The 13,472-nt window shown below is 38.0% G+C and overlaps 1 protein-coding gene across 1 annotated transcript in view; it reads right to left on the bottom strand.

Moving 5' to 3' along the window:
* BANP (BTG3 associated nuclear protein) overlaps nt 1-13,472 on the bottom strand; it is a 1,088,809-nt gene that overhangs the window by 315,556 nt on the left and 759,781 nt on the right. The window contains exon 11 of the mRNA XM_053701244.1: nt 11,236-11,280. Coding sequence (XP_053557219.1) covers nt 11,236-11,280 — 45 coding nt within the window. The remainder of the gene's footprint in view (nt 1-11,235; nt 11,281-13,472) is intronic.

The following is a 13,472-nucleotide window of genomic DNA, read 5'->3' as shown; positions in this document are numbered from 1 at the left end:
GCATGCCCCAAAGAATTCAGCTCTTTTGCCTGTAAAAGAAAAATACAACCCCCCCCCAACATTAAAACCCACCACCCACATACCCCTAATCTAACCCAAACCCCCCTTAAATAAACCTAACACTAATCCCCTGAAGATCTTCCTACCTTGTCTTCACCACACCGGGTATCACACCGATCCGTCCTGGCTCCGAAGTCTTGATCCAAGCCCAAGCGGGGGCTGAAAAATGATGTCCATCCTCCGGCTGAAGTCTTGATCCAAGCGGGCAGAAGAGGACATCCGGACCGGCAAACATCTTCATCCAAGCCGCATCTTCTCTGTTCTTCCATCCGATGACGACCGGCTGATCTTCAAGACCTCCAGCGCGGATCCATTCATCTTCACCGACGACTTCCCGACGAATGACGGTTCCTTTAAGGGACGTCATCCAAGATGGCGTCCCTCGAATTCCGATTGGCTGATAGGATTCTATCAGCCAATCGGAATTAATGCAGGGGTCAGCGATAGCGGGAGCGGCAGATTAGGGGTTAATAAGTGTAAGGTTAGGGGTGTTTAGACTTGGGGTACATGTTAGGGTGTTAGGTGCAGACTTAGGAAGTGTTTCCGCATAGGAAACAATGGGGCTGCGTTAGGAGCTGAACGCTGCTTTTTTGCAGGTGTTAGGTTTTTTTTCAGCTCAAACAGCCCCATTGTTTTCTATGGGGGAATCGTGCACGAGCACGTTTTTGAAGCTGGCCGCGTCCGTAAGCACCGCTGGTATCGAGAGTTGCAGTGGCGTTAAATATGCTCTACGCTCCCTTTTTGGAGCCTAACGCAGCCCTTCTGTGAACTCTAAATACCAGCGGTATTTAAAAGGTGCGGGGGAAAAAAAGCACGCGTAGCTAACGCACCCCTTTGGCCGCAGAACTCTAAATCTAGCGGTAAGTTTTCTTTTACATTACTTAAATATTTTCTAATAAAAATTATATCTAAAAATCCCTACCGCTTAGAGAACGACTCCGCCCATGACCTACTTCCGTCTTCAGCGGTCCCTGTGTCTTTCAAATGCGCGTTCTTGCTGCAGTCTCTAACTGCGCATGCGCTAATAGGCGATGCTGCAAACAACTGCGCATGCGGCTATTGGGTGATCATTATTTCCAAATGAGTATATGAGCGCGCGTGTTTTCGCATCTTCTGATAATTTCAATAGCGCATGCGCTTACTACTAAAGGATTCTCAAAGCAGTAGCGCACAAAGTCCTGGACACAGAAAATTCCAAAGCGAATGTGTGTGTATATAAAAAACTTCCAATCTTTATTCCAAGTTAAAAAGTTCCAACCATGAACATATAAATCCAAGGAAAACTAAGAGAACCAGCATATACTGTTCCTACAGGTCACTGAACAGATCCCCACGGAGATGCATTTCGTGTGCACTTGTTCACTGCTTGAAGCAGGACTTTGTGCGTTACTACTTTGAGAATCCATTGTTGCTCTGTGAGCCCGTAGTTGCAGCCTCTTCACTGGACCGCTATCTGAGGATTTACCCTTACCCACTCTCTATTGCGCCGGATTAGTGACTGTGTTTGTGTATCTACTCAGGTGAGCGCTGTGTTCAGCAACTTTGTGATTATTTGTCACTTACTACTAAAGGGGCGGATGACGTGAAGTAACAGCCGCCTAACGGCCAACATTTCAATTGGATTACTCAAAAACGTAACCCACCGGTAAAACCCCCCCCCGAAAAACGGGTTGAATTTGTGGACGTTCAGGAATTAATTTTGAAAGGTAATAACTTGATTAATGCAATTTATTGCATATAATATAAGAATTGATGTATGAAAGGTATGTTTATTTAACACACTTAATGCTATACCGTATAGACATTATGGTAACTTAACCTTCACTTTAAGCTAAATTTAGCTAATTGCAAATGATTTCAATATTTTTTGCATTGATTATCATTAACAAGTATTACACTGCCTCCACCTGGCTACTTGATAATGCCAACCGGATGGCAACATTTTCTGTAGGGAACACTGAGTGTTGATAGTCAACTGAGTGAAAAGGTGAAGTCAAATGGTTGAAACAATAACAAAGGGAATACTGGAGTCAAAAGTGAAAGGTGCATGTAACAGGAGCCTGACATGTGTATATTTCATAGAGCTTTAAAAGCACTGGAAGTAAGCGGGGAAAAAATTATATCGGCCAACTGATTATAAAATGTGGCTACAGCTACCAAATGCTTTATATCCATACAGTCTTTCATTAAACTACTGTATTTTATTTTGTGATACAGGACCTGTCGTCTGGAGCCACTCTATGTCTATAGATAGCCACAACAGAACATGGCGGTAGCTGGAAGGCGTACACTCTTGACAACATTGCCACTTAGGACATCAACTCCTATGTGTTTTATTTTCTGTTTTCTCTTTTGAAAATGTCTCTCGTCATAAATAATCTCTTAAAATACAATACAAAAATAAGTCAGCCAAGAGTTTTAACCCCAAGAAACACTCAAAAGATCACATTTCAGAAAGAGATAAGAGAAATGAGGCTATCCAACAGATAATTCTTATTATTTTATTCTAAAGAACATATTATGTTGTTTTCTGGTTTAGATAATTCAGAGACGCATTGACAACAGATTGTAAGAAAAACATATTGGCAAGCAAATCGTTGTTTTTTTTAAAACACAGTTATAGCGTGCGCTCTGTCTTAGATCGTCAGAATACATAGACAGCTCCAAATTATGACTTGGCCACAAATTGTAGGTCTGATCTGTACATGTTCCATACAAAATATACTTATATACACTGCTTCATTAAAGAAATAAATATGAACAACAAAAGAGTTTAACTAAACAACTTAAGTATGAACAGCAATGATATGTCCATTGAGAACTAAGCTGATTAACTCAGATGGAAATTTTAATTACTGTGATTACTAAATTAAAAGCTATAAGAAATGTAAATATTGGTAATCAAACCTGGAGATAGCTTCTTAAACAGTATTTATTAATAATAAAGCATAGCTGTAGACTATAGATTGAGGCATAGGGAAGCGGTAATACATGCATGGGCCCAACAACACACACCCAGTGAGACAAATTGGACAGACATGTCAGTATGTTAATACAGGTAGCCCTCAGTTTACGCCGGGGTTAGGTTCCAGAAGGAATGGTTGTAACCCAGTTTATAATGTAAGTCAATGGGAAGTGAGGGAGTTCCAGGCCCCTCTCAAAATTGTAATAAGTAACACCTAATACATTATTTTTAAATCCTAAACAGCATTATAAACCTAATAATATAGATTGTATCATCATCAAACTAAGTTTAATGAGCAAAAACATTTGCTAACAGCACCTAATTAAATAATCACACAACAGACTGCATCATCATCAAACTAAGTTTAATGAACAAAAATGTTTTTTACTTGCATTTTTCTGCAAACAGTTCTCTGCATTGTTAGCATGTTAGATAATATTGGGTCTGCACCTATTCTATGCATTTCAATCTGTAGTGATTAATAGGCAGTTAGGCACCTTCACCTCAAGCAGATAATAGGGAAGTGGCTGCTCGATAGCTAATGTCTGTTCTGTGTACACAAATCAATTTCAGACCTGTTAAGTTGCATAACTTTTCTGCAAAACAAGCGGACAGCTCCACCTACTGGCTATTTTAATTAGTGCACATGACTGAAAAAAAAGGTTGTTATTCTGAAACGGCGCAAATTGAACCAGTGTAAACCGAGGGCCACCTGTATATGAATGGGTTCGGTATCATAAACCAACCTATATATTTGCTAAAGTAAAGGAAGTCACTGTGATGGATGTCAAATGAGATACCAGAATATTGTCAATGAAAGAAAGTATTTAAAAAGCAAATAATTATATATTACTATTGTGTAAGTCAAGGGAAATCATTATCAGTTGATGCTACTCTGTAAAACACTGTGGAATTACAATACTTAGCACTTTCATAAAAGTGTATAAACAGAAGGTTTCATAAATGTATCTGCAGAATCATAAATCAGCATTTAATTTCACTGTACTAAGAGAAAGAACTCTAATCATTTTTGCAGTTTCATAGAGTGTAACCTAATACACAGGGAGCTAATACAGCCCATGTATAAAGAGTAAATATTATATTGGTTAAGCTGCCTCTATTCAAAGGTTGCTAGTGCCAAAAAAACATAATTTATGTAAGAACTTACCTGATAAATTAATTTCTTTCATATTAGCAAGAGTCCATGAGCTAGTGACGTATGGGATATACATTCCTACCAGAAGGGGCAAAGTTTCCCAAACCTCAAAATGCCTATAAATACACCCCTCACCACACCCACAAATCAGTTTAACGAATAGCCAAGAAGTGGGGTGATAAGAAAAAAGTGCAAAAGCATAAAAAATAAGGAATTGGAATAATTGTGCTTTATATAAAAAAATCAAAACCACCACAAAAAAGGGTGGGCCTCATGGACTCTTGCTAATATGAAAGAAATTAATTTATCAGGTAAGTTCTTACATAAATTATGTTTTCTTTCATGTAATTAGCAAGAGTCCATGAGCTAGTGACGTATGGGATAATGACTACCCAAGATGTGGATCTTTCCACGCAAGAGTCACTAGAGAGGGAGGGATAAAATAAAGACAGCCAATTCCGCTGAAAAATAATCCACACCCAAAATAAAGTTTAAATTTTATAATGAAAAAAAATGAAATTATAAGCAGAAGATTCAAACTGAAACAGCTGCCTGAAGTACTTTTCTACCAAAAACAGCTTCAGAAGAAGAAAACACATCAAAATGGTAGAATTTAGTAAAAGTATGCAAAGAAGACCAAGTTGCTGCTTTGCAAATCTGATCAACCGAAGCTTCATTCCTAAACACCCAGGAAGTAGAAACAGACCTAGTAGAATGAGCTGTAATCCTTTGAGGCGGAGTTTTACCCGACTCGACATAAGCATGATGAATTAAAGATTTCAACCAAGATGCCAAAGAAATGGCAGAGGCCTTCTGACCTTTCTTAGAACCGGAAAAGATAACAAATAGACTAGAAGTCTTTCGGAAAGCTTCAACATAATATTTCAAAGCTCTAACTACATCCAAAGAATGTAATGACTTCTCCTTAGAATTCTTAGGATTAGGACATAATGAAGGAACCACAATTTCTCTACTAATGTTGTTGGAATTCACAACCTTAGGTAAAAATTTAAAAGAAGTTCGCAACACCGCCTTATCCTGATGAAAAATCAGAAAAGGAGACTCACAAGATAATTCAGAAACTCTTCTGGCAGAAGAGATGGCCAAAAGGAACAAAACTTTCCAAGAAAGTAATTTAATGTCCAATGAATGCATAGGTTCAAACGGAGGAGCTTGAAGAGCCCCCAGAACCAAATTCAAACTCCAAGAAGGAGAAATTGACTTAATGACAGGTTTTATACGAACCAAAGCTTGTACAAAACAATGAATATCAGGAAGATTAGCAATCTTTCTGTGAAAAAGAACAGAAAGAGCAAAGATTTGTCCTTTCAAGGAACTTGCAGACAAACCTTTATCCAAACCATCCTGAAGAAACTGTAAAATTCTCAGAATTCTAAAAGAATGCCAGGAAAAATGATGAGAAAGACACCAAGAAATATAAGTCTTCCAGACTCTATAATATATCTCCCTAGATACAGATTTACAAGCCTGTAACATAGTATTAATCACAGAGTCAGAGAAACCTCTTTGACTAAGAATCAAGCATTCAATCTCCATACCTTTAAATTTAAGGATTTGAGATCCTGATGGAAAAAAGGACCTTGCGACAGAAGGTCTGGTCTTAACGGAAGAGTCCACGGTTGGCAAGAGGCCATCCGGACAAGATCCGCATACCAAAACCTGTGAGGCCATGCTGGAGCTACCAGCAGAACAAACAAGCATTCCTTCAGAATCTTGGAGATTACTCTTGGAAGAAGAACTAGAGGCGGAAAGATATAGGCAGGATGATACTTCCAAGGAAGTGACAATGCATCCACTGCTTCCGCTTGAGGATCCCTGGATCTGGACAGATACCTTGGAAGTTTCTTGTTTAGATGAGAAGCCATCAGATCTATTTCTGGAAGTCCCCACATTTGAACAATCTGAAGAAATACCTCTGGGTGAAGAGACCATTCGCCCGGATTTAACGTTTGGCGACTGAGATAATCCGCTTCCCAATTGTCTATACCTGGGATATGAACCGCAGAAATTAGACAGGAGCTGGATTCCGCCCATACCAGAATTCGAGATACTTCTTTCATAGCCAGAGGACTGTGAGTCCCTCCTTGATGATTGATGTATGCCACAGTTGTGACATTGTCTGTCTGAAAACAAATGAACGATTCTCTCTTTAGAAGAGGCCATGACTGAAGAGCTCTGAAAATCGCACGGAGTTCCAAAATATTGATCGGTAATCTCACCTCCTGAGATTCCCAAACCCCTTGTGCTGTCAGAGACCCCCAAACAGATCCCCAACCTGTCAGACTTGCATCTGTTGAAATTACAGTCCAGGTCAGAAGAACAAAAGAAGCCCCCTGAACTAAACGATGGTGATCTGTCCACCACGTCAGAGAGTGTCGTACAATCGGTGATTAAAGATATTAATTGAGATATCTTTGTGTAATCCCTGCACCACTGGTTCAGCATACAGAGCTGAAGAGGTCGCATGTGAAAACGAGCAAAGGGGATCGTGTCCGATGCTGCAGTCATAAGACCTAGAATTTCCATGCATAAAGCTACCGAAGGGAATGAAGGTTACCCTTGTCTGAGGAATCAATGAACTTTTTGGTAAATTGATCCTCCAACCATGATCTTGAAGAAACAACAGAAGTCGATTCGTATGAGATTCTGCTAAATGTGAAGACTGAGCAAGTACCAAGATATCGTCCAAATAAGGAAATACCACAATACCCTGTTCTCTGATTACAGACAGAAGGGCACCGAGAACCTTTGTAAAAATTCTTGGAGCTGTTGCTAGGCCAAACGGTAGAGCCACAAACTGGTAATGCTTGTCTAGGAAAGAGAATCTCAGAAACTGATAGTGATCTGGATGAATCGGAATATGCAGATATGCATCCTGTAAATCTATTGTAGACATATAATGCCCTTGCTGAACAAAAGGCAGGATAGTCCTTACAGTTACCATCTTGAATGTTGGTATCCTTAACAATTCAATATTTTTAGATCCAGAACTGGTCTGAAGGAATTCTCCTTCTTTGGTACAATGAAGAGATTTGAATAAAACCCCAGCCCCTGTTCCAGAACTGGAACTGGCATAATTACTCCAGCCAACTCTAGATCTGAAACACATTTCAGAAATGCTTGAGCATTCGCTGGGTTTACTGGGACACGGGAAAGAAAAAAATCTCTTTGCAGGAGGCCTTATCTTGAAGCCAATTCTGTACCCTTCTGAAACAATGTTCTGAATCCAGAGATTGTGAACGGAATTGATCCAAATTTCTTTGAAAAAACGTAATCTGCCCCCTACCAGCTGAGCTGGAATGAGGGCCGCACCTTCATGTGGACTTAGGAGCTGGCTTTGGTTTTCTAAAAGGCTTGGATTTATTCCAGACTGGAGATGGTTTCCAAACTGATACCGCTCCTGAGGATGAAGGATCAGGCTTTTGTTCCTTGTTGTGACAAAAGGAACGAAAACGATTATTAGACCTAAATTTACCTTTAGATTTTTTATCCTGTGGTAAAAAAGTTCCTTTCCCTCCAGTAATAGTTGAGATAATAGAATCCAACTGAGAACCAAATAATTTATTACCCTGGAAAGAAAGGGAAAGCAGAGTAGACTTAGAAGACATATCAGCATTCCAAGTTTTAAGCCATAAAGCTCTTCTAGCTAAAATAGCTAGAGACATATACCTGACATCAACTCTAATGATATCAAAGATGGCATCACAAATAAAATTATTAGCATGTTGTAGAAGAATAATAATGCTATGAAAATTATGATCTGTTACTTGTTGCGCTAAAGCTTCTAACCAAAAAGTTGAAGCTGCAGCAACATCCGCTAAAGATATAGCAGGTCTAAGAAGATTACCTGAACACAAGTAAGCTTTTCTTAGAAAGGATTCAATTTTCCTATCTAAAGGATCCTTAAAGGAAGTACCATCTGCCGTAGGAATAGTAGTACGCTTAGCAAGAGTAGAGACAGCCCCATCAACCTTAGGGATTTTGTCCCAAAATTCTAATCTGTCAGACGGCACAGGATATAATTGCTTAAAACGTTTAGAAGGAGTAAATGAATTAACCAAATTATTCCATTCCCTGGAAATTACTTCAGAAATAGCACCAGGGACAGGAAACACTTCTGGAATAACTACAGGAGATTTAAAAACCTTATCTAAACGTTTAGATTAGTATCAAGAGGACTAGAATCCTCAATTTCTAATGCAATTAGGACTTAAGTAAAGAACGAATAAATTCCATTTTAAATAAATATGAAGATTTATCAGCATCAACCTCTGAGACAGAATCCTCTGAACCAGAAGAACCATTATCAGTATCAGAATGATGATGTTCATTTAAAAATTCATCTGAAAAATGAGAAGTTTTAAAAGACTTTTTACGTTTACTAGAAGGAGGAATAACAGACATAGCCTTCTTAATGGATTTAGAAACAAAATCTCTTATGTTATCAGGAACACTCTGAGAATTAGATGTTGACGGAACAGCAACAGGTAATGTAACTTTAATAAAGGAAATATTATCTGCATTAACAAGTTTGTCATGACATTCAATACAAACAACAGCTGGAGGAACAGCTACCAAAAGTTTACAGCAGATACACTTAGCTTTGGTAGATCCAGCACCAGGCAGCGATTTTCCAGTAGTATCTTCTGACTCAGTTTCAACGTGGGACATCTTGCAATATGTAATAGAAAAGACAACATATAAAGCAAAATTGATCAAATTCCTTAAATGACAGTTTCAGGAATGGGAAAAAATGCCAGTGAACAAGCTTCTAGCAACCAGAAGCAATAAATAATGAGACTTAAATAATGTGGAGACAATAGTGATGCCCATATTTTTTTAGGGCCAAAAAAGACACCCACATTATTTGGCGCCTAAATGCTTTTGGCGCCAAAAATGACGCCACATCCGGAACGCCGACACCTTTGGCGCAAAAGAACGTCAAAAATGACGCAACTTCCGGCGACAAGTATGACGCCGGAAACAGAAAAAAAAAAATTTGCGCCAAAAAAGTCTGCGCCAAGAATGACGCAATAAAATGAAGCATTTTCAGCCCCCGCGAGCCTAACAGCCCACAGGGAAAGTTAAATTTTAAGGTAAGAAAAAAAAAATTGATTTATTCAAATGCATTATCCCAAATATGAAACTGACTGTCTGAAATAAGGAATGTTGAACATCCTGAGTCAAGGCAAATAAATGTTTGAATACATATATTTAGAACTTTATAAAAAAGTGCCCAACCATAGCTTAGAGTGTCACAGAAAATAAGACTTACTTACCCCAGGACACTCATCTACATGTTGTAGAAAGCCAAACCAGTACTGAAACGAAAATCAGCAGAGGTAATGGTATATATATAAGAGTATATCGTCGATCTGAAAAGGGAGGTAAGAGATGAATCTCTACGACCGATAACAGAGAACCTATGAAATAGACCCCGTAGAAGGAGATCATTGAATTCAAATAGGCAATACTCTCCTCACATCCCTCTGACATTCACTGCACGCTGAGAGGAAAACCGGGCCCCAACCTGCTGCGGAGCGCATATCAACGTAGAATCTAGCACAAACTTACTTCACCACCTCCATAGGAGGCAAAGTTTGTAAAACTGATTTGTGGGTGTGGTGAGGGGTGTATTTATAGGCATTTTGAGGTTTGGGAAACTTTGCCCCTCCTGGTAGGAATGTATATCCCATAGGTCACTAGATCATGGACTCTTGCTAATTACATGAAAGAAAACAAGACAATATTAAAGTCAAATCAACTAACAGACCTCAAAGAATAAAAGGAAGAAAGGGGGAAAGGAAAAGCAGCTGGCATTCACCCATGCAGAAACAGCTAGTATTACCATCCAATGCAGAGTTTAATGTTGAACTATCAGGCTTGAAAAAGACCAACACGTGCACCACAGATAAAAGGTATTAATGGATTAAAGGTCTGAGTGTGGTTTGCTACATCAGTTTGGCTCCACAGAGTTTACAATCTCTGCTAATCTATCTTTCAGGATTTTTTATGGCATGATATACATAAGACTGCTTCCATGTACATAATGATGGGTTTTACTGATTAAATAATATATTGCAATGCATCATCAAAATGGAACTTAAAACCTGAAACAATTTAGTACCTATATGGTTCAATGATCACACTCATACAAACAATTTGCATGTGATTATACAATCCTGTATAACTATTTCCACTAGTCTCTGTGGTCAACGCATCACTACATCCCGTTGGAACATTAAATTAATGATTATTGCACTGTGGATGATGTAGAAAACAGAACACCCACTTTTATTGAATTGATAAAGAGTAATCCAATTCAAAATTTTTGTTTCCATAAAGCTCATTTCTCACTAACAGGAATAAAGAAAAAAGGAGAGTTTCTCTTTTCATTGTATTTCTTCTTCTTGTGCCTTGGCCTTACTGTAAGAATACTTGCATCATTTTTGACAAGCATTCAAAAAATACTTTACAATAAAGTTTTTCTGAGGTCTGTCACAGTTGCTTCATATTTTATAGGATGTGAAAGACTTTGAGAAATGAATTATGCATGGACATTGATTTAGGAGGAAAAGAGTTTAGCTGGTCCACATCATTCCCAGCAATGTTTTCGATACTTAGGTTTGCTGCAACATAAAATACAAGATTTTCATACTCACCATCTCTAATTTTCCAGCAAAACTATTTTTTAGTGGTTAGTAAATGTATAAGAGAAAGCACAAGCCTGTTGCGACTCTACAATTTAGCAGCCACTGCCCTATATAAGAATATAATAAATATAACCAGAAGTATATTTACATCTCTAATTTACTTTTTAATGTTCACATCCAGAAACCGGACAGCTTTGGATTTTCTACAAGTAGCTCTGTTTGTCAAACACTGTACTTTGTTTGGTTTGCGGTTACAAGATTTTTGTGCAGCACAGTCATTTGAGATGAGATCAGTTTGGTTTACAAGAAAAAGGATCATTATGAAGAAACACATAAAGTAATACTTGCAAGTAGACCACTATAGTAAATTGTATTCTTACCTGTCCATCTTGACCCACGTGGACCTGATGTATCTGCAAATTACCCTAAAAAACAACATGCAAAAGAGGTTACACCATAACCAATGAATGAGAAGCTTTTTCAGAAAAGGCTTTTTCCTTCTTAACCTGTTCATAGTAATGTTTATTTCAGTTTACTTATGGAAGTCTATTAACTCAGAGAATTCTTCCCAACTTTGCCTTTTGTTGGCAATACAACTTGCATACATGTGCTTCTATGCTTAAAACACTTAACCACAAAGACATTCTTAGTACCAGCAAAGTTTGTAAATCCACAATGCTTAACATTTCTTTTGGGTTTTTCTATTGAAAGAATGACAATATTATTTATAAGAACATTAAGCTCGACTTTACCATCGGCAATCTTACATATTTGTTTTGATAATACAGACATTGATTTTTTATGAAAAAAATGATAATTTTTATTAAAGGGACATAAAACTCACATTTTTTCTTTCCTGATTCAGATAGCGCATGTCATTTTAAACAACTTTACAATTTAGTTCTATTATCAATTTTGCTTAATTCTCTTGGTATTCTTTGTTGAATGTGCAGCAATGCACTATGGGAACTAGCTGAACACATCAGTAAACCAATGACAGGAGGCATATATGTGCAGCCACCAATCAGCAGCTAGCTTCCAGCTCCTGAGCCTACCTAGGTATCCTTTTCAACAAAGGATACCAAGGGAACAAAGCAAATTAGATCATAGAAGTAAATTGTAAAGTTGTTTAAAATTGTATTCTGTATCTGAAACATGAAAGAACATTTTTGAGTTTCATGTCCCTTTAACTAATCATTTTCATTTAAAAAGCTTTTTATCCTTGATTTAGTATTCAATTTAAATATTCACCTACAGAAATAACAGTTTTAATTAAGGTATAAAAAACTGAAGCATAAATACAAAATTATGACAAACCAAAACATGGCTATGTTAATCAAAAAACACAGTAATTATTATAATAATAAGAGAAGTAGGTTTTGCTATGAAAGCAAAAATTAAAATACAAAATACATTTGAAAATTCTGAATTAATGCAACAGTAAAGTCAATATTACACGTTCATGATTCAGAGGAATTTCTAACAAGTTTCCTATTTATTTCTGTTTTCTAATTTGCTTTTTTTAATTGGTTTAGTTTATTGAAAATCATACAGGAGACTCAGTGCACTGCTGGGAGATACCTGCTGTTTGGTGGCTGCACATATATGCTTGTTGTCACTAACTCGCAGTAGTGCATTGCTGGTATTAAAGGATACCAAGAGAATGATGAAAATATGATAACAGATACATAAATTTGAAAGCTGTTTAACCCCTTAACCCGTATATATACTTTGTGCGGTACTTTGCTGATCATACCACACAATGTATATATAAGTCGGAGCTGCAGGAAGCTCCAGCAGGCTCGGCTGTGTGTGTGTCACCGTCTGTAATGATAATCTGCTGTTGCCGGCTGGAGGTATGGGAGGGAATCCTAGAGGCGAGTGGGTTGTCCAGCAGCGGAGGGGGGAGGGAGAGGAAGGGGGAGGGCCCTACAATGCTGAAAAAAAAATAAAGGGAGAGGGAGGGATGGGGAGCTACAATACAGAAAAAAGGTGGGATGGGGGATCCCTAACTAATGATTGTGGGAGGGGGGAGAACACTACACTACAGAATTGTTTTTACAAAAATATAAAAATTAAAAAATATATATAAAAAAGTGTTTTATAGGTAATGGCAGACAGCTTCAAGTACCTAAGATGGCGGACACTAGTTAGAGGGGGAAGGGTTAGAGAGCTGTTTGGGAGGGATCAGGGAGGTTGGGGATATGGGGGGATCCTACACTGCAGCAAATATAAAAAAATATAATAATAATAAAAAAATTGCCTTAACTCTTCATATTGGCAGACTGTCTGCCAGTATCTAAGGTGGTGGTGACCAGTTGGGGGTGAGGGAGTGAAGAGAGCTGTTTGGGAGGGATCAGGAAGGGATCAGGTGGTGGAAACTTATGATAAAGTTTAATTCATACATTAGGCCCAATAAGACATTAACAACAATAACTAATAACAATTATAATAATAAAATGTGAATTGAATGTGAATATGTGAATTGAGCAAAATAAGGGTTACTTGAACACAAGAACTGTGTCACTGTGAGAGTTGATCTGATAATCAAGATGGCTACTAAGTGACTAACAGCTGAGTAGCATATAAAGCGTGAATACGGTGGACAAAGGGGTGA

Source organism: Bombina bombina, chromosome 1 (assembly GCF_027579735.1).
Source record: "Bombina bombina isolate aBomBom1 chromosome 1, aBomBom1.pri, whole genome shotgun sequence".
Classification (NCBI taxonomy): domain Eukaryota; kingdom Metazoa; phylum Chordata; class Amphibia; order Anura; family Bombinatoridae; genus Bombina; species Bombina bombina.
Note: the sequence above shows the minus strand (reverse complement) of the source record. Positions and strands in the feature narration are given on the sequence as shown.